We start from the raw sequence: 22,424 nt of genomic DNA on the forward strand, positions 1-22,424 counted from the left end.
CGGTTATATACTGAAAAATTAAAACAAATGCAGCTACCATATCTAAGGACTGGTAATAAGCTGCTATATTACATTTTTGTTCTTGGGTTTAGTTATGCTTTAAAACATAAACCTGTCTTTTGCCTATACTGCACAAAGCACAGGTTCACCTAATTACCAAACCTAATAGCTGCCTATATTTCTAAATTTTGCTTACCCACAGCAGCAAGGAGAAGAAGCCCCTTGTAGGCTCGAAGTCACTCTACTAATTGCATACATAGAACTAAGGACTCTCCTTGCCTGCATATGACAGTGCAGGGGTCTGGCAGTTGGCCACTAAGGCACCCAGCACTGTTTTATGGGAAGAAGGGCAAATGGTCACATGATTCCAATACACATAAGTAACAGTTATTTCTCTTCCCTGAAGTTGGCTGAACACAGTGCTGGGAGAAATGGTCAATTTAGCAGGGTAGACAATAACTGCATTTCTTGATTTTCCCTGAATGGCCAAAGTGCAGGCTCATTTGAATGGCATTATAAATCTTATTATCAAATATTAATAAATATTATTAATGTATTAATATTATTCCTTGACATTTTCTTTTTTCGACCAGACATGCGCATCTACACAATATGCATGCCAGATCAACTCTACCTTAAGAATTATACATGGTGCTAACTTATCTCTACTTAGTATAGCACAATGGGAGCCAGTCAGTTTTTTCTATTCTAATACTACTCTGCCACAATCAATTCATACTTATGAATAATCAAATTGTTGTTACAAGAGGGAAAGTTTTAGATTGCTTGTAAATTGCATCTGGTAAGGTAATCAGAAATGTAATTATTCTATGTCATGGTACCTCTTTTAGCTATATGTAATATTTTGCAAGTACTGGAGCAAAGGAAATATAGCACTGTTGGTCATAATAATGTAGCAAAATGCCGGGCCTCTTTGAGCCTTATAGTTAGCCCAAGAGTTAGGGAGAGCCGACATCCTTCAATGTAGAGTGGGTTACAAGGCATGGAGGGTGTAATGCAACAGGTGGGCGCCAGACACTTTTTGAATGCAAAGAGATTTATTGGCTCTTAAACGGAACTGTGGGAGAGAGGGTTAGGACCAGGATACCCTTAGGTAGTTGCAAATATAATTATCAGACACGAGACTTCTATAGGTAGACAGCTATACAGGTGAAGGCCTCTAGCTGGGCACCACTTCTGTATAGGTAGGACCACTATCTTCTATGGCAATAGTCTTGTAGCAGTTACTAACGGTAACGTTATTCAGCTATTTGCAACATGGACAGTTCTTCTTTCCCCACACTCACTCACTGTGGGTCTTCACTCAACAAGCTCCCAGCCTCTCTCACTAGACTTTAGATCCACTAGCCACTGGATCCCCTGAGTTCTTCCACTTTAGCACTCAGTATCTTCCTCAATCATCACCCCTTTCCTGCTGGGTCCCTGGCTTGATGCTCACAGATACTTCTCAAGCTTCACCCCCCGCTGACACGTTAGGTCCCTGGCTTGGCACTCACTGATGCTCCACAAGCACCACCTCTGCTGTCCTGCAGGGACCCTGACTTGGCATTTTCTGAAGTTTTCCCACTTCTTCACCGTCCACGGCTGGCGAGAAGTCTGCTCTGATACTGGCCTCAGCTTACTCACAGTAGTCTTTGGTAACAATGTGGATGGTTCCTTAGTGGCAACAACTTCCCCTCTAACTTCAACCACAACAAAAACACAGCACACAAGACAGCAGACTAATGTATCCTATTCCTACGATAACACAGTGCAATATATACAGTGCAATATATACATAAGTGAATCTTGAGTTAATTGCCCTCAGCCAAGGACAGTATAGCAGTGTAAATATACCCTATAATATATCTAAACTACAATGATCTCTATATCTGAACACACATATAAATGAAAGTGGGCCCCATCCTCATTTGAGGATGCCAGCCCCTTCCACAGCCATCCTACAGAAACGTTCTTAACATTTCCAATCAGATAAAAACATAATGTGAATAAGAGCTCACTCGTGTTGGCACTACTCCTGCCACCTGGTGGCCAGTATATGAAAAACAATCCTGGTATACTGGACAGTCCACTATTCAAAGTGTAAAGTGAGGATTTGCCGCTTTTTGCCACAGCTTATTCTACCTAACTAAACACCCCAGTGTCCTTGAAGCTTCAAAGTCCATCAATATATTTTTCACAGCAGTTTCGCTTCTTCTTAGGGACAACTCCGGGGACAGGAGGCATGGCTGCAATCAGGCAACAAGCAGCCAGGCCATGGTACAAGGGACCGCACTTCTGAACACAGGTCCCCTTGCAATGATAATCTCAATCCCAACCCTACGCTGCTTTTCTGCTTCTGGATAGGCCCTCAGACAGCCTAGCAGCCAGATGTCCCCGGGATAGGCCTTAGGTTTCTGGCCTAGCAGCCCGGGGCACTACAACACATGTCCACCCAGACAGCCGTCCAGGTGGCACAGAACCCCAATCACCTGACTCCACCCAAATAAATAGGCTCTTCCATCAGGCCAAGGGACCCATTAAGATCCCTGCACATTGGCTGAGATACTCTATTCATTTCTAATTTGTCCTTGCAATGCCCTTGTCTTATCTAATGTCACCAGCTACAATGCCACCTAGTGACAGAAGAGTGAAAGCAGCAATTCCAGAATTAGAAAAATCAAATTGATCTTAGGAAAATCAATTGATCTCCTAACAATTGGCCAGGGCAACTAAACTAAATTTGATAGCAACCCTGCCTAAACATCAGGATGCTACAATAATTTAAGAGGAATTCCAGTTTACAGCCAAGTAGGCTAGTTAAGTGTAAGCTGGAATTTCACTTTATTTAGGTGTAATCTATCAGATTGGTTGTTTTAGGTAAGAGCATACTGTGTATTCCTTTTGCTCTGGTTATAAATCAGACTTCCTTTAAGTAGAACATAAGTTTCATTTCACCAAAGACTATCCCAGAAAGGAAACAAACTGCTAGCTGTGCTTTAGTGTTTTGTGCGTCAGTCTGTTAATTCAGTTTACTGTGTATTCCAAAGCAAATGACTAGCATATGGAAAACAAAATCAAATCAACAATGTTGGTTGTGCCTATCCGTGTGCAATCCGATTAATGTTTTTAAACCAAAACTTTACTTTCAAACCACAAAATTGCTTTCATTATTCAGTGACAAACTTTCTTGTGTACAAAAAATATAAAATAAAACAAATGTGACAGTCCCAGTTGACTATAGTTCAATTAGTAGTGCTTTTCTTCTTTCAAATATTTTTCCCTTTAACCATTTCAAACCGGAAGGATTTACCCCCTTAATGATCAGGCCATTTTTTGCGATACGGAACTGCGGCGCTTTAACTGACAATTGTGTGTTTGTACAACGTTGTACCCAAATAAAATGATGTATTTTTTCTTACAAATAGAACTTTCTTTTGGTGGTATTTGATCACCTCTGCGGTTTTTAAAAATCGCAATAAGCGTATATTGATTGGTTTGTACAAAAGTTATAGCATCTACAAAATAGGGGGTAGATTCAGGGACTTTTCATTTTTTTTTTATTGTTTTTACTAGTATTGGTGGCAATCTGCATTTTTTGTGGGACTGCGACATTGTGGCGGACAAATCTGACCCCAAGTGACAGTTTTTGGGGACCAGTGACATTATTACAGGGATACGTGCTAAAACAAATGCACTGATCAATGTATAAATGACACTGGCAGGGAAGGGGTTCCTGATCACTAAGAAAAGCAGATCTCTGAGTTGTCCCCTGTTAGAACGGGAATCCGCCTTGTTTACATAGGCCAATCCCTATGTATTGATATTTTTGCACTTAGGTATAGGCCCGACTGCAGCTTTCCCTTAGGGAACCCCAAATAATGGAGCTGCAATAATATGAGATTTTAGATAAGTGGGGGGTGGGTGGCGCTGCCTGTAGGCTACAAAATGATCTAATGAGTTCCCCTCCACAAGTGACAGTGCACTCTAATTACACACCACAGATTGGCTATAAGGGTTTTTGAAAAAACTCCACTTGTTGAAGTGCAAAGACAAAAATGCATTTGTAGACTACCTACTACATATGCTACCATCATCTGTTATAAACATATATATCCTTGGAGTTACAGGTTACAATTAGCACCCAAAAGATATATATAGTACTGGTGTCTTAAAGAGGAAGTAAACCCTGATGGGTGCCTGTCTTTTTGCAAATATCTCCTAAACCGTGTAGGTTTAGGAGATATTTCATGGACCTACAGGTAAGCCTTAATCTAGGCTTACCTGTAGGTCAAAGTGGTCTGTAAGGGTTTACAACCACTTTAATGCTTCACCAAACTCAGGGTCAAATACAGTAATTTCCTTGTTCTGTGACCCCAATAATGTATCCTCATGTGGAAGAAAGATGGGTTCTCATTAGGGATGAGCTTCGTGTTCGAGTCGAACATACGTTCGACTCGAACATCGGCTGTTCGCCCGTTCGGCGAATTCCAAACATTATGGGCCGTTCGCGCCAAATTCGTGTGGCGCTCACGGCCCACAATGCACTGCGTCATTGCAGTGCATTGCTGGCTCATGATTGGCCAAGCATGCACTGTGACCCCGCATGCTTGGCCAATCACAGCGCCAGCAGCAAGGAGAGCCATGATTGGCCAAAGGCAGGATGCCTGTGGCCAATCATAGCTCAGGCTGTGTAGTACACGCCCCACACTATATAAGGCCGCCAGCGCGGCGGCCTTGTGTAGTGTGTTGGCGTCTGAAGCAGTTAGTGGGTGTTCTGTGTACCTTCAACACAGTACACACCGATCATTATCGGCCGATTTTCGATCTTGCTCTTCTGTAGTGGTTGTTGTCTGTGTGCCCTGACCGCAGTATACACCGCTATATTCACCTCACCTATATAGCTAGTGATCTATCTTTTAATAGAGCTTGCAGTCAGTAGTGTTAGGAGCTTGTGTGTGCTGTCTGCGTGCTCTGTACCCAGTACACACCGCTATATCCACCTACATAGCTCTTCTCTATTGGAGCCCACTTGCCATCTGCAAGAGTTATTGGAAGTTGTGTGTGCCTCCAGCACAGCACAGTATACATCTGTATATACCCCTTTATCTCTGGTGTTCTATAATAAAGGCATCTGCAGGAGTTAGTGGGTGTTTTGTGCCTCCAGCACAATATACACCTGTATCTACCCTTTATTGCTGTTCTCTAATAGAGCCATCTGCAGGGCTTAGTGGGTGTTGTGTGACTCCATTACAGTATACCCCTTTATCTCTGGTGTTCTATAATAAAGGCATCTGCAGGAGTTAGTGGGTGTTGTGTGCCTCCAGCACAATATACACTACCCAACTGCTGTTTTACCCAACTCCCTTCAGGCCATTACCATGTCTGGAAGGCCAGCAAGGAGAGGCAGACAGGCGCGAGCCGATAAAAGTGGGCAAGCAGGCTCTGTGTCTAGAGACAACAGTGCTGGTCGTGGACGCGGTGCATTGTCATCAGCACGTGGCCATGGGACACGCTTGTCCTTCTTTTCAGCAGCTGGACATGTTGAACCGCAACATGCCAATGACTTGGTAGAGTGGATGACCAAGCCATCTTCATCCTCCTCATCCTCTCTCACCCAGTCTCAGGGTACTAGCAAAGCAGCTGCCAACGCATCGACTTCCCTCGTCTCAATGTCATCATCAGTGACTCCTTCCCTAGACCCACCACGTCCTCCTGAGGAGTCTCCTGAACTCTTTGAGCACAGTGTTGGGTACATGCTCCAGGAGGATGCCCAGTGTTTTGTAGCCTCTGATGATGACACTCAGCTAGAGGAAGGCAGTAGCGTGAATGCAGAGAGAGGGGATGCTCAAGAAGGACAGCAATCTGGCCGTCATGTTCCACAAGCTGCAGCATATTGCCAGGTTTGCTACAGCGATGAAGAGGGAGGGGATGATGAGGGCACCGACTCCACGTGGTTGCCTGGTAGGAGGGAGGAGGAGGAGGAGGAGGCACATGTCCAACGAGGCAGGATGCCCTCCCGGGGCCAGCTTAGGGGCAGCACACCGTCTGAATCACACCGCAGAGCTCCGCCTGTGCAGTGCGCTGACTCTGCGCGTTATTCTAAAAGTTCTTTGGTGTGGGCCTTTTTTGAGACGAGTGCATCAGATCGCACCGCTGCTATTTGCAACATATGTCTCAAGCGTATCTCGCGTGGCCAAAACATCAGCCGCTTGGGCACCACATGCTTGACCAGACATATGTGACCTGCCATGCAGCTCGTTGGCAAGTGTACCTCAAAAACCCACACCAAAGAACAAAGCGGACCTCTCCTTGCTCCTCATCAGCTGGGATCTCCAACCCCACTAGACCTTCAGTCCTCTCTGAAACCTGCTCTGAGAGGAATGAAGGTGTAGAATTAGGTGTATCACAGCCAAGTGCTTCCGGGCACTCTGCTAGCAGTACACCCACGTCCGATTATAGCAGGCAAATGTCCCTGCCCCAGCTGCTGGACTGGCAAAAGAAGTTCACTCCCAGCCATCCACATGCCCAGCGGTTGAATGCTAGCTTGGCTAAATTGCTAGCACTTCAACTGCTGCTTTTTCAGTTGGTAGACTCGGCCCCCTTCCGTGAGTTTGTACAATGTGCGGTTCCTCAGTGGCAGGTCCCCAAACGCCACTTTTTCTCACGGAAGGCGATTCCAGCTCTCTACCGGAATGTGGAAGGCAATGTCCTTGCCTCGCTGGACAGGGCGGTCAGCGGTAAGGTGCATATTACCGCTGACTCATGGTCCAGCAGGCATGGACAGGGACGTTACCTGTCTTTCACGGCCCATTGGGTCACTCTTCTGGCAGCTGGGAAGGATGCAGGACAAGGTGCAGTAGTGTTGGAGGTTGTTCCGCCACCACGCCTCCAAAATGCTACTATTGGTTGTGACACACCTCTCTCCTCCGCCCCCTCCTCTTCTTCTTCCTCCATGGCCTCTTCCAGTGCTCTGTCCTCAGAACCAGCGGTGCTCCGTAGGCGTTCCAGGGGCTACGCAAGTACGCAGGCAAAACGATGCCATGTCGTGCTTGCGCTGGTTTGTTTGGGGGACAGGAGCTACACTGGGGCGGATGTTTTGTCAGCTCTGCAGGGGCAGGCCGAGAGGTGGTTGACGCCACGCCAGCTTAAGCCAGGAATGGTGGTTTGCGACAATGGCACCAACCTCCTCTCCGCCCTCCGACAGGGACAACTGACCCATATGCCCTGTGTAGCTCACGTCCTTAACCTGGTGGTGCAGCGGTTCTTGGGCAGGTACCCGGGCTTACAGGATGTCCTGAAGCAGGCCAGGAAAGTCTGTGTGCATTTCCGCCGATCATTTAATGCCTGTGCTCGGCTGGCTGAGCTCCAAAAGGAGTTGAACCTGCCCAAGAACCGCCTTATATGTGACATGCCCACCAGGTGGAACTCAACGTTGGCCATGCTGCAGCGGCTGCACACGCAGCAGAGGGCCATCAATGAGTACCTGTGCGACTACGGCACCAGGACAGGGTCAGGGGAGCTCGGTTTTTTCTCACCACGCCAGTGGGGCATGATCAGGGATGCATGCACTGTCCTGTCACCGTTTGAGGAGGCCACAAGGATGGTGAGCAGTGACAGTGCATGCATCAGTGACACTGTACCTCTTGTCCACCTCTTGGAGCATACGCTGCGTGGAATAATGGACAGGGCACTTGAGGCAGAACAGAGGCAGGAAGAGGAGGACTTCCTTGCCTCTCAAGGCCCCCTTTATCCAGACTGTGTTCCTGCTGTGCCACCCATCACACAGGAAGAGTATGAGGAGGAGGAAGAGGAGGAGAAGGATGATTGTGTCAGCATGGAGGTGGAGGCTGGCACTCGGCATCAGCAGCAGCAGCAGCAGTCTTGTAGGGATGATTTACAGTCCCAAGAAACACATGGACTTGTACGTGGCTGGGAGGAGGTAGCTGCGGATCTTGTTGTCCTTAGTGACCCAGAGGACTCCGGACCGAATGCCTCAGCTAACCTACGCTGCATGGCCTCCCTGATCCTGCAAAGCCTGCGGAAGGATCCTCGTATTCTTCGGATCAAGGAGAGGGACCATTACTGGCTGGCCACTCTCCTTGATCCACGGTACAAGGGTAAGGTTGCCGACCTTATCTTGCCATCGCAGAGGGAGCAGAGGATGAGACATCTCCGGGAGGCCTTGCAGAAAGGTCTGTGCAACACGTTCCCAGAGACTGGGAGGTTACAAACTCCTGGTCCTGGACAACGTGTTGCTGAGGCATCGGTCAGAAGGAGCGGTGGAGAAGGTGGCCGTCTGACTGATGCTTTCAGACAATTTTTTAGTCCGCAGCCCCAAGGTATGATCGGTTCCAGCAACCATCGCCAGCGTCTGATTTACATGGTGCAGGAATACCTAGGGGCAAGGTCAGACTTGGACACCTTTCCCACCGAAAATCCTCTGGCTTACTGGGTCTTGAGGATGGATCACTGGCCAGAGCTTGCACAGTATGCAATTGAGCTACTGGCCTGTCCTGCATCCAGCGTTCTTTCGGAACGCACCTTCAGTGCTGCTGGTGGCTTTGTTACCGATCACAGGGTGCGCCTGTCCACCGAATCAGTTGATCGACTGACCTTCATCAAGATGAATCAGTCTTGGATCACCCACAGCTACCAAGCACCTGAAGCTGATGTAACTGAATAATTTTTTTTGAAATATCACATCCCTTCAAGACTGCCTATGCTGATGCTGAGTGACTGTCCTGTTATGTTGATTGTCTATCCTCTTCCTCCTCCGCTGATATGTTGGAAGAACATTTCTGGCTCTGGGTGATGCGATCAGCCCAATTTTTCTGCCACTGTTTAACAGGGGCGTTTAATTACAATTTTTGATGCAATGCTTTGCAGCAGGGCTAATTCCTACATATAAAACTAGAGTATATGGGAGAGGTTGCAGTGTGGAGGCACCAGCACCAGTGCCTAAGGCCCAATTTTTCTGCCCCTGTTTAACAGGGACATGTAATTACAATTCTTGATATAATATTTCACAGGAGGGCCCGTTCCTGTGCCCACCCAGAGTAACTGTGAGGACTTATAGTGTTGTGGCATCAGCACCACAACCACCAAAGGTCAATTTTTCTACCACTGTTCAACAATGGCATGTAATTACAATTCTTGATATAATCGTTCACAGCAGGGCACTCCAGCGCCCACCAAGAGTCACTTTCAGGGCTTACAATGTTGTGGCAAAACCAACACCTTGTTCCGCCATTTCTGCAGAGCATATAGGGCAGGCTCCTACTTTCAAACATCCAACTTACAAACATCTCCTACTTGCAAACGGAAGGAGACAACAGCAAGTGAGATGAAAAAAGATGTACGACAAAACAAATTATACAGGGGTGATAACCCTTCCCTATGTTTTCCAAAAAGCTTAAAAATAGTTTTTTTGACTGGAGCTACACTTTAAAAATGTACCAGTTGAAAATTACAAACAGATTCAACTTAACACAACAAACCTACACAGTCCCTGTCTTGTTTGCACCGCCTGTATACTGCTGTTCTGAGTATATAGGGCCTGGGGGCCACACGCATTTCCTTTTTTTAATATGGGTACTGGGTTCCCCTTAATATGCGTACAAGACCCAAAGGGGCTGGTAATGGGCAGGGAGGGCTACCCATGCCATTTTTCTCAATGATTTTCAACCAAATTGCAGGAACCAGATATAACATTAAAACCGCAAGCAGTTTTAAATGATGTTATTTCCGTTTAATGTCATTTTGTGCAGGGACTGTTCTAAACACGGGATACACGGGGCACTTCACAGGCATACTACAGACACCCCCCCAGGCACCATATTTAAAGGAATATTTCACTTTTTTTTTTCACTTTAATCGTCATTAAAATCAGTGCTCCCGCCAAAACGGCCATTTTTAAAAACATTTTAGGCATTGACCCATGTCCCCTGGGGCAGGAGCCAGGTCCCCAAACCCTTTTTAGGACAGTATCTTGCATATTAGCCGTTAAAATTAGCACTTTTAATTTCGAACGTTCGAGTCCCATAGACTTCAATGGGGTTCTAAAGTTCGTAGGAATTTGGGGTCCGTTTCGAAAGTTCTGGTGCGAACCGAACCGGGGGGGGGGGGGGGAGTTCGGCTCATCCCTAGTTCTCATAGTGTAAATTCGAAATAAATTTTATTTAAAATAATTCAATTTAAAAACAAAAGATTTCTCAGCATAGAAAAACTTAATTCGCTTGTTTAAAAAGACGAGCGCTCTCGATCAGCGTTGGTTTCGCCGACTGGCGTCTCGCTAAACCAGAAGTGTGTGCATAGCCCTGCCTTACGCATTTGTCGAGGGATGTCGTCTTGAGGCGGTGCCATCTTTGTGCACCTTATGTCATTTATGGTGAGCGGCCATACGGAAACCACCCCCTATTGGTTGGTTACGAGTGGACAGGGAAAATAACACCATGCAAGAAACACACAGTGCCCAGCAATCCCAATTTTGATAATTTCCTAAACTATATCCCTTAGGCTCAATTATCAAAAAAGTATCCCACATCACCACTCTTGCATTCCAATCCTAATAGCAGGTAAAACAGACATACAACTGGGAAGAAATTCAGGCTATTTCAGCCCAGACATTTTTCAATGTCCATAGAGTAAAGGTTACTAAAACAGTACCACTCCATCCTTTCAGCAATTACAACGTTGGCAACAACCCCACTAAATAAACCTCCCCGCCTTTCCACAGCTACATTCCACTGCTCTAATCCACCCAGAGGCATAACTAGAAACCTCAGGGCCCAGATGCAAGAAATCAGGAAGGCCCGCCCCCCCCCTGAAAAGCATGATTTTGATACTATATTTTTTTCCACTGTACAACAAAGTAAAACATTTCTGTGCAGCCTGTGTCTCGAGTGAAACCTGTGTCACCAGTGCAGTGGTGGTACTGGAGGGGGGTGGCGGTGGTACTGGAGGGGGATGGTGGTCCTGGAGAGGGGTGGTGGTCCTGGAGGTGGGTGGCGGTGGTACTGGAGGGGGATGGTGGTCCTGGAGAGGGGTGGCGGTGGCACTGGAGGTGGGTGGTGGTGGTGGTACTGGAGGGGGGCTGGTGGTGGTACTGGAGGTGGGTGGCGGTGGTGGTACTGGAGGGGGATAGTGGTCCTGGAGAGGGGTGGCGGTGGTACTGGAGGGGGATGGTGGTCCTGGAGAGGAGTGGCGGTGGTACTGGAGGTGGGTGGTGGTGGTAATGAAAGGGGGGTGGCGATGGTGGTACTAGAGAGGGGTGGTGGTCCTGGAGGTGGGTGGCGGTGGTACTGGAGGTGGGTGGCATGGTGGTGGTACTGGAGAGGGGGTGGTGGTGGTACTGGAGGAGGGGTGGTTGTGGTACTGGAGGTGGGTGGCATGGCGGTGGTACTGGAGGGGGGGTGGCGGTGGTAATGGAGGGGGGTGGCGGTGGTCCTGGAGGTGGGTGGTGGTGGTAATGAAGGTGGGTGGCACGGTGGTGGTGGTGGTACTGGAGAGGGGGTGGTGGTGGTGGTACTGGAGGAGGGGTGGCGGTGGTCCTGGAGGTGGGTGGCATGGTGGTGGTACTGGAGAGGGGGTGGCGGTGGTACTGGAGGGGGGGTGGCAGTGGTCCTGGAGGTGGGTGGTGGTGGTACTGAAGGTGGGTGGCACGGTGGTGGTGGTGGTACTGGAGGAGGGGTGGCGTGGTACTGGACATCAGGGTTCACAGAGGGCCCCCTTGCTTCAGGATCCCCAGAGAGCCCCCCTTACTTTAGGGTCCCTAGACAGTCACCCCCCCTTAAAGAGGTTTCTCTGTAACCTGCTGGACTCCGCTGTGCACTTTGGCCCCCAGCAGATCTCTGTAACCCCCCCTCCCGCACCTGGGGGGAGGCAACGATCAGCAGCTCTATGATGTTGATGGGCGGCGGGATCTTCCTGAGTCTATACACACACTGGAGAGGGGTCAGCACGGCTGTGAGTGGAGAGCGTGTCTCTCATGTAACAGCAGCGCAGAGACACCAGGATTGAAATTACATTTTCCCTCGTCCTCTCTCCCACAGAACACAAAACACACAGCTGATCTGCTCCCCCTTCGGCCCCCCCTCCCCTCCTCTCCTGTGTTCTCCGCAGGAAATGTGAGCTTGTTAGCTTCACACCTGAATGCCCGCGGAGAACACAGGAGAGGAGGAGAGGAGGGGCCGAAGGGGGAACAGATCAGCTGTGTGTTTTGTGTTCCGTGGGAGAGAGGACGAGGGAAAATTAAACGTCAGTCCCGGTGTCTGCGCTGCTGTTACATGAGAGACACGCTTTCCACTCACAGCCCTGTGGATAGCAACCACGCCGGGGCCCCCCCACAGTGATGGAATTCCAGGGCCCAGTCGCAACTGCGACTGTTGCGACCCTGATAATTCCGCCACTGAATCCACCCCAATGGTGGGCTTGGGAAATGCTACAGAAATAGCTGGGGGGTTCTTAGCTTACAGTTGGTGAACTATGGCAATCCAGATATTACCTGGTAAACCTAATAGGTGATGGACTTTATTTAAATCAAATATTAATTTGAACCCTAGTGACTGCTGTTAACCACTAGATTAGTCATGGAGTGAATTATAGAACCTACTCCATTTACTAACAAGTCACATGTTGAGCTTGATGGTACTAGGCTAACCTAAAAGTATCCATAAAAATGACTAACTAATATTTGATTTAAAAATAAGTCAGTCACCTATTAGGTGCCCCAGGTAATGTCTGGAATGTTTAAGTCCACCTAGCCCTGAGTTAGGAAGCCCTCAGCTAATTCCATAGCAATTAAAGACTAATTTAAAAGTACACATATAAATTAATAATTAATATTTGATTTAAATAAAGTCAGTCACCTATTAGGTTTACCAGGTAATATCTGGATTGCTATAGTTCACCTAGCCGTAAGCTAAGAACCCCCCATATAGCTGTGGAAAGGGAAGGGGGTTTATATAGTGGGAGTGTCTACAACATTGTAATTGCTGAACGGATGGCGTGGTACTGTTTTAGTAGCCTTTACTCTATGGATGTTGCAAATTGTCGGGGTTGAAATACCCTTAATTTCTTCCCAATTGTATGTCTGTTTTACTGGCTAATATTAGGATTGGAATGCTAGAGTGGTGATGCAGGATACTTTTTTGATTGATTAATTGAGCCCAAGGGATATAGTTTAAGAAATTATCGAAATTTGGATTGCAGGGCACTGTGTGTTTCTTGCATGGTATGTACTTCCAATTGCCGGTGCATTGGGATTGGCGCAAGGTTTTTTCCTGTGCACTCGTAACCAACCAGTAGGGGCTGGATCCTGGTTGCTCATGATAAATAACGCAAGGTGTTCAAATATGACACCACCTCAAGATGACGTCCAATGACGAAACGCGCAAGGAGAGGCTACGAACACACGTCACTTCTGGTTTAGCGAGACTCCAGGCGGTGGAACGCACGCTGAACCAGATCGCTCATCCTTTTTAAACAAGCTGAGAAATCATTTGTTTTTAAATTGAATTATTTTAAATAAAATTAATTTTACACTGTGGGAACCATCTTTCTTCCACATGAGGATACATTATCGGGGTCACAGAACAAGGAAATTACTATATTTGACCCAGCATTTGACAGTGCATCTGAGACTGTTCCCTTAGGGTCTGGAAGCTGTGTTTTTTCCCAGGACGTGCTGGAAGGATGAATAACCGGCCCGGCAGACGCCACACACTTACCATATGTGATCTACCCCTGTAGGGGTGCCAGGATTTGGTGAGTAGGGATCTGAAAGGGTGAGCACAACAGTCACTTTATTACTTGGAGCACAACAGTCACTTTATTACCTGGTACAAGGATTGGAGTTAAGAGTTAATACAAGATACCTGCATATTTCACAACACTGGAACTATAGCGCTATTAATTTTTAAATTGGACTGCTTGCTTTACACAAATTTTTTATTAATTATATCCTTATTTGGACATTGCACTATGCCTGTTGAAGCACTAAGGACACTTATATCAATTTGAATATGGGCTTATGTTGGTTATTACACATAGGTGGACAGTGAAGCATTAAGACACCAGTACTATATTTATCTTTTGGGTGCTAATTTTAACCTGCAACTCCAAGGATATATATGTTTATAACAGATGTTGGTAACCTAATGGTAGCATATGTAGTAGGCAGTCTAAAAATGCCTTTTTGCCTTTGCTTAATAATTATGGTTATAATAAGTTTTATCACTATCAACAAGTGGAGTTTTTCAAAAACCCTTACAGCCATTCTATGGTGTGTAATTAGAGTGCACTCTCACCTGCTGAGGGGAACTCATTAGATCACTCTGTAGCCTACAGGCAGCGCCACTAACGCTCCATTTATCTTAAATAGGCAGATCGCAAGAACAAATCTGCAGACATGCGGGAGTGCTCCCGCGGCACACGGTGGGTGCACGTCCACAATACTGCATGCACGGACTAATGTATAGGTACGTCAGTTCGTGCAGCCGAGCCGCCTTCCCACAGTATATATGCAGAAGGCGGTCGGAAATTGGTTAAACGTGCTTCTGATATTCCACCATTTTTCCACCTTCAACCTTGTGGATTTCAGTTAATACAATTAGGCAGTGACTCCCACCATCTTTCACCACAGCGGTCACCTCCAGTTTAGTCCGTTTCCTGATCTAAAATTGCCTTCCCCTGTTGGGGTTAATTTCAGGCTCCTCAGCTGTTTAATCTCCTTCCACTCTCCTCTCTCCTCACTGAGCTGGCTTTGTATGGATTTCCTTTCCTCCACGTCCCCTCAATATAAAAGATACACTCCCATTGTGTAGTATATAAAGGTGTAGCGGCCATAACCCTCAATGGGGCGGCCTTGACTTTTGGGCTTACCGGTTACCTCCGCTTGGCTTGTTTTTCCATGTCTAGGGTTTCCCAGGGTTAGTACCCAACAACTGTGAATGCTGACACCATAAAAGTCCTTTAGAAAGGTTTTTATTTGCAGGGGTAACATCCAAAAAACACAGTCTCGTATGGGAACAAGGGCAAGGGTGAAGAACTCAGGCACCTTGAACTGCTAATCACTAGACAGTCTCTAATACAACCCAGAGAGTAGCCACTTGCAGCTGGGCGTTTCAAAGCTGAACAAATCTCTAGCCAGAGATTATGGCAGTCAGCACTTTAATCCAGAAGTTGCAAAGTCTCTAACCTTGAACACGTTGCAACCAAAAGTGAACAGGAACCTTTCCTCAGCACCTGGAACATTCTCTGTCTCCTTGGCAGTGCTGGGAAAACGTGGATCCGTTAGTGTCCTTGACAACCCAGCAACCAGGCACTTCTTGGGATGCCAGCTTGTTGGCCCTCCTCCGAAGAGTCCTCCCCCGATCGCTTACATGGGCTGTGGTGCCCCTCCAAGTTGTGAGCACACCCGGATGCCTTGAATCCTCCCTCAGTTACTGCGCCTTGGACCAGCCGGTTTCCGAGACTCGGGAACAGATGGCTCCTTACCCCAGACCATGCGGTTCTAATGGGGCTAGTCAAACTGACCATGTTGCAGAGCAGCATACGCTCCCATGACCGGGGACCCCTCGCGGGGCTACCCTGGTCCAGCTTCAGGAACAGGCACCTCAGGCCTCACGAACGAACAAACCCCTAACATGTGACTTCAGCCTCTTAAGTACCCTTCCCCAGACTTCTCAGCAGGGCCAGACTCACCTACTGATTGGCTCCAAGGAACGCTGATACCCAAAATGTCCAACCAGGCCTGGTTCTGGTCCTGTCATGTGCACCTAACTGTACACATGACCAGACAGAACCTTAACACAGCCCAGCTAAACTGAGGCCAAAGTTAAACCTGCACAATCAACCCTCAGAACCCCTTTACTGTTCTGAGGAAAAAACTAAATTTGCACATAGCGGACACTTTGTCAAAAGTGTCGCCGCTACAAAGGTTTCACATTTATTGCATAATATTCACATACTGTACATTAAGGCTTGAAACAGTGCGCTTTAAAAGATCATCCGATGGGGCAGCATATCCCGTATGCTCTCATATGTTCCACAAACACAGTACTAAGTCACCTGACTCCTCACAGGCGTATTGTCACGATCACGTGACTTCCTCAGGGTTAGAGACCCCAAAGCACACACGAACACCACCTGCGGTTACAAGGAGGAGGCTCTGGTGGTGGGAGCATATCACTAGACATGTACAGAACGGAAAATGTTTTGTTTTGGATAGATTCATTATGTATCATTAATTAATTTTGGAATTTGTTTTATTTTGTTTATTAATTTTCTAATGAATTACACATTTTCAAAATGATTTGACGAATTCGAATCATTCCGATCGGGTATAAAAAGATTGACCAATTTGAATTCGGTGTGAAGAATAGCTAGTTGTTAAGGAGCATCTCAAGAAGTCGGTGGCCACGTCTGTTGACTCTTAAACTGTCAGTAGGCTTCCCTGCTGAGAGCTGAAATGTAAACAAAAGAATGCAGGCAATAGAAAAATCCGAAAAATAACAGCGTGGGTTCCCTACTCCCCAGTCCATACCCGGCTCTTCGGGTCTGGTATGGATTTTAAGGGGAACTCCATGACAAAATAAACAAAAAAAATGGTGTGGGGTCACCTCCAAAATCCATACCAGACCCTTATCCGAGCATGCTGCCCATCAGGCAAGGAAAGAGGGGGGGGGTGAGTGAAGGGCTCCCACCTCCCTAAAACATACCAGGCCACATGCCCTCAACATGGGTAGGTGCTTTGGGGTGTGGGAGACTCTGCCCCCCCACCCCAAAGTGCCTTGTCCCCATGTTAATGTGGACAGGGGCCTCTTCTCCACAACCCTGGGTAGTACCACTAGTACCGCTACTCATTCACCAAAAAAGTGTAAAAAGCAAATAAAGACATTACACACGTTTTTGACAGAGCCCCCCTACCCCAAAGCATCCCACCATATTGAGGGCATGTGGCCTGGTATGGTTCAGGAGCAGGGGTGCTCACTCACCCCCCTTTCCTGGCCAGCGGGCTGCATACTTGGATAAGGGTCCAGTATGGATGCTAGGGGGGACCCCACACCGTTTAAAAAGAAAATTGTCATATTAGCAGGTTATTTCTCACATACAGCATATGCATACCACAAATTACAGCCCAAAACACAATCTGCTACTCCTTCTGAGTATGGCAATACCACATGTGTGAGACTTTTACACAGTGTGACAACATACAGAGGCCCAACATTGAGGGAGCACCTTAAGGCATTCTAGGACCATAAATTACACATATAATTTCTTGACTACCTCTTACACTTTTGAAGGCCTGGCACACCAGGACAATGAAAACACCCCAAAAAGTACTCCATTTTGGAAAGAAAATGTCCCAATGTATAACCTATGAGGCATAATGTGTCTTTTGAACATGTCAGTTATTTCTACAAGTTTTTGGAAAATGTGGAAAGAAAAGGAAAACGCATTTTTTATTTTTTACACAAAGTTATCCATTTATGCAATATTTCTAACACATAGCATATACATACCAAAAATTACACGTCAAAATAGATTCTCCTACTCCTGAGTACAATGATAGCACATGTGGGAGACTTTTCCACAACCAGGCCACATACAGAGGCCCAACATTCAGGGAGCACCATCAGGTTTGACTACCTATGACACTCTTGTGAAGCACTGTAGTGGCATGGATGAGAACTGATGTGGCATGGATGAGTATGAATGGGGATGGATGAGTATGGATGAGATGACTGAGCATGAATGAGTATGGCTGGGTATGGTTGAGTATGGCTGGGTATGGCTGGGTATGGTTGAGTATGGCTGAGCATGGTTGAGTATGGCTGGGCATGGTTGAGTATGGCTGGGCATGGTTGAGTATGGCAGTGTATGGCTGGGTATGGCAGTGTATGGCTGGGTATGGCAGTGTATGGCTGGGTATGGCAAAGTATGGCTGGGTATGGCAGAGTACGACTGGGTATGGCTGAGTATGGATGGGGGGGTGGATGGATGAGTATTGCTGAGTATGGATGACTGAGCATGGGTGGATAGATGAGTATTGCTGAGTATGGATAGCTGAGCATGGGTGGATAGATGAGTATTGCTGAGTATGGATGGCTGGATGAGTACGGAAGAGGGATGGCTGAGCATGAATGGATGGCTGGATTCGTATGACAGAGGGATGGCTGGATGAGGCTGCAATGGGTACAGATCCAGCCCACAGCGCTGCTGCACCCAATTTATCCCCTCTCTGCTCACACTGTACCGATCGGTGCAGAGAAGGGAGAGAGGAACCAGGCATGGCGCTAGTTAGTGATCGCTCCATCATTTGAAGGAGTAATCACGTGGTAAATGGCCACTGGCATTGGCCATTTACCATAATCTGTGATGTGCCGGGACCTCCAGACCAAGCTGTCATGGATACTCTCGTGTGCACACCCCAGAGGGCACGATTCTGAGAAGATGTCAATGTACGCCCTCCCAGAGTTATCGAGCCACGCTGTGGCTGTCATTTGTCTATGGCGCGGTTCTTAAGTGGTTAAACAGTATAGGCACTTATTTTTAATGTTTTACATAGCTGTAGCTACAAAAGAGGCCAACCTGATGTGATCTAGCAGTACTTAATTTTCTTAAATTAAGCTGAAATATATTACATTGTTGGTTTTGAGTTTAATATCGCTTTAAGTTCTTAATTTTCAGATTGTTTAAATATTTCATACTTTGTATAGATCTAAACTTGTATATTTAAACTTTTAGCTGATGGAAGATACTTTCTGTGGGATAACCCTGCACTAGTTGGATGGAATAAAATATTATCTAATGGAACCCAATGCAAAATGACTGGAGGCACTAGCGTTATGCTTTTCAAATCTAAAGAATGGCTGGACAGAAATAATTTCCTGAAAGGCGGAGATGCTTTTATTCTTATATCTGTAGAAGGTAGGAGAATGTTGCTCTAATATTGATATAATTTGTTCTTTCTGTGAAGTGGCTACTGTTTAATTTTATCTCTTAAAAGTTCCGATATAAGCACTTGTTCTTGGCAATCATTAAACACCAAAACACAGTCTCCCAAGGTTACATTGAAGTGTATAAAAAACGTCTCTTATTTTTTCTCTTTAACCACTTCAGCCCCGGACCAATAAACACCTTAAGGAACAGAGGTCTTTTTCCAATTTCGCACTGCGCTGCTTTAACTGGTAATTGCGCGGTCATGCAATATTGCACCCAAACGAAATTTGCGTCCTTTTCTTCCCACAAATAGAGCTTTCTTTTGATGGTATTTGATTGCCTCTGCGTTTTTATTTTTTGCGATATAAATGGAAAAAGAGCGAAAATTTTGAAAAAAAAAGATATTTTCTTCTTTTTGTTATAAGAAAAATCGAATAAACTAAATTTTAGTCATACATTGAGGGCAAAATTTATTCAGCCACATGTCTTTAGTAAAAAAAAATGTCAATAAGCGTATATTTTCTGGTTTGCGCAAAAGTTATAGCGTCTACAAACTAGAGTACATTTTCTGGAATTTACACAGCTTTTAATTTATGACTGCCTATCTCATTTCTTGAGGTGCTAAAATGGCAGGGCAGTACAACCCCCCCAAATGACTCCATTTTGGAAAGTAGACACCCCAAGGAAATTGCTGATGGGTATGTTGAGCACATTGAATATTTATTTTTTTTGTCCTAAGGGATTGAATAATGACAAAAAAAAAAAAGTTGTCACTAAATGATATATTGCTCACACATGCCATGGTTATATGTGGAATTGCGCCCCAAAATATATTCCGCTACTTCTCCCGAGTATGGGGATACCACATGTGTGGGACTTTTTGGGAGTCTAGTCGCGCACGGCACCCCGAAAACCAATCACCACCTTCAGGATTTCTAAGGGTGCAAATTTTTGATTTCACTCCTCACTACCTATCACAGTTTCGAAGGCCATAAAATGCCAAAATAGCACAAAACCCCCCAAAATGACCCCATTTTGGAAAGTAGACACCCCAAGCTATTTACTGAGAGGCATGTTGAGTCCATGGAATATTTTATATTTTGCCACAAGTTGTGGGAATATTACAAACTTTTTTTTTTTGCACAAAGTTGTCACTAAATGATATATTGCTCACACATGCTATGGCCATATTTGAAATGTCACCCCAAAATACATTCTGTTGCTTCTCCTGAGTACAGGGATACCACATGTGTGGGACTTTTTTGGAGCCTAGCCGCGTACGGGACCCCGAAATCCAAGCACCGCCTTCAGGATTTCTAAGGGCATACATTTTTTATTTTACTCCTCACTACCTATCACTACCTATCACAGTTTTGAAGGCCATAAAATGCCAAGATGGCACAAAACCCCCCCAAATGACCCCATTTTGGAAAGTAGACACCCCAAGCTATTTGATGAGGGCCATGTTGAGACCATTGAATATTTTTTTTTGTCACAAGGGATTGAATAATGACAAAAAATAATTTTTTTTTTTTTTTTTACAAAAAGTTGTCACTAAATGATATATTGCTCACACATGCCATGGTTATATGTAGAACTGCACCCCAAAATATATTCCGCTACTTCTTCCAAGTATGGGGATACCACATGTGTGGGACTTTTTGGGAGTCTAGTCGCGCACGGCACCCCGAAAACCAATCACCACCTTCAGGATTTCTAAGGGTGCAAATTTTTGATTTCACTCCTCACTACCTATCACAGTTTCGAAGGCCATAAAATGCCAAAATAGCACAAAACCCCCCAAAATGACCCCATTTTAGAAAGTAGACACCCCAAGCTATTTACTGAGAGGCATGTTGAGTCCATGGAATATTTTATATTTTGCCACAAGTTGAGGGAATATTACAAACTTTTTTTTTTTGCACAAAGTTGTCACTAAATGATATATTGCTCACACATGCTATGGGCATAAGTCAAATTACACCCCAAAATAAATTCTGCTGCTTCTCCTGAGTACGGGGATACCACATGTGGGGGACTTTTTGGGAGCCTAGCCACGTACGGGACCCCGAAAACCAAGCACTGCCTTCCGGATTTAAATATAAAATGCTACCAAAAAAACTGTTAGCGATCGCAGGGATCAGGCCTGACTCTGCGATCGCTGCAGTTATGTGTTTAGTGTTGTGTAAGTGACAGTGATCGATCGATACTGCACTTGGGTGGGCTGGGCAGAGGGGCAAAAGGCAGGTGCTAGCAGGTATCTGGGCTGATCCCGCTAACAATGTGTTTTTTTGGAACCCTAAACTGCTGGGGACGCTAGTATAGATCTGATCAGATCAGATATTGATCTGTTCAGATTCTATGCCACTACGGGAGGTTTATGCTTTGCGTGTGGGTGTTAGCGGTACTGGCACTAACCTAGCGCTGCCTGGGGTGACGCAGACCCTGACCCTAAAACCTAATTGATATCACCCGCCGGGTGATCAGGGGGTTAAACATTTATTGGGTAATAAATGGTGGGTGCCCTGATGCTATAAAAAGCAAACTAACCAGAGTCACCCGTAACACTTAAACGGTGATCAGTGGTGAAAGGGTTAACTAGGGGCAATCAGGGGGTTCAAATTTTTATTATGTAGTATATGGAGGTCCCTGGCGCTATATAAAAACCTGACGGGGAACCTAAATAACTAACTGGCTAACCAGCGTCACCAGTGACACTTATACTGTGATCGCTGGTGAAAGGGTTAACTAGGGGCAATCAGGGGGTTAAAACCATTATTGGGTAGTATATCGGGGTACCTAGCGCTATAAAAACCTGGCGGTGAACCTAAAAAAAAATAGCTACCTAGCGACACTAGCGACACTAATGCAGCGATCAGAAAAATGATTGCTTAGTGACACTGGCAAAAGGGGGTGAAAGAGTTAACTAGGGGCAATCAGGGGGTTAAAACCATTATTGGGTAGTATATCGGTGTACCTAGCGCTATAAAAACCTGGCGGTGAACCTAAAAAAATAACTAGCTACCTAGCGACACTAATGCAGCGATCAGAAAAATGATCGCTTAGTCACACTGGCAAAAGGGGGTGAAAGGGTTAACTAGGGGCAATCACGGGGTTAAAACCATTATTGGGTAGTATATCGGGGTACCTAGCGCTATAAAAACCTGGCGGTGAACCTAAAAAAAAAACTAGCTACCTAGCGACACTAGCGACACTAATGCAGCGATCAGAAAAATGATCGCTTAGTGACACTGGCAAAAGGGGGTGAAAGGGTTAACTAGGGGCAATCAGGGGGTTAAAACCATTATTGGGTAGTATATCGGGGTACCTAGCGATATAAAAACCTGGCGGTGAACCTAAAAAAATAACTAGCGACAGTAGCGACACTAATGCAGCGATCAGAAAAATGATCGCTTAGTGACACTGGCAAAAGGGGGTGAAAGGGTTAACTCTAGGGGCAATCAGGGGGTTAAACCTTT

General features: G+C 46.0%; 1 protein-coding gene across 1 annotated transcript in view; it reads left to right on the forward strand.

The window, feature by feature from the left end:
- The window catches only part of LOC143997159 (meprin A subunit beta-like), a 128,090-nt gene that overhangs the window by 87,936 nt on the left and 17,730 nt on the right, over positions 1 to 22,424 (forward strand). The window contains exon 12 of the mRNA XM_077492618.1: positions 18,751 to 18,933. Coding sequence (XP_077348744.1) covers positions 18,751 to 18,933 — 183 coding nt within the window. The remainder of the gene's footprint in view (positions 1 to 18,750; positions 18,934 to 22,424) is intronic.

The sequence above is a fragment of the Lithobates pipiens genome, unplaced genomic scaffold (assembly GCF_037356315.1).
Source record: "Lithobates pipiens isolate NorthernLeopardFrog02 unplaced genomic scaffold, aLitPip1_a1.2 Scaffold_19, whole genome shotgun sequence".
Lineage (NCBI taxonomy): Eukaryota > Metazoa > Chordata > Amphibia > Anura > Ranidae > Lithobates > Lithobates pipiens.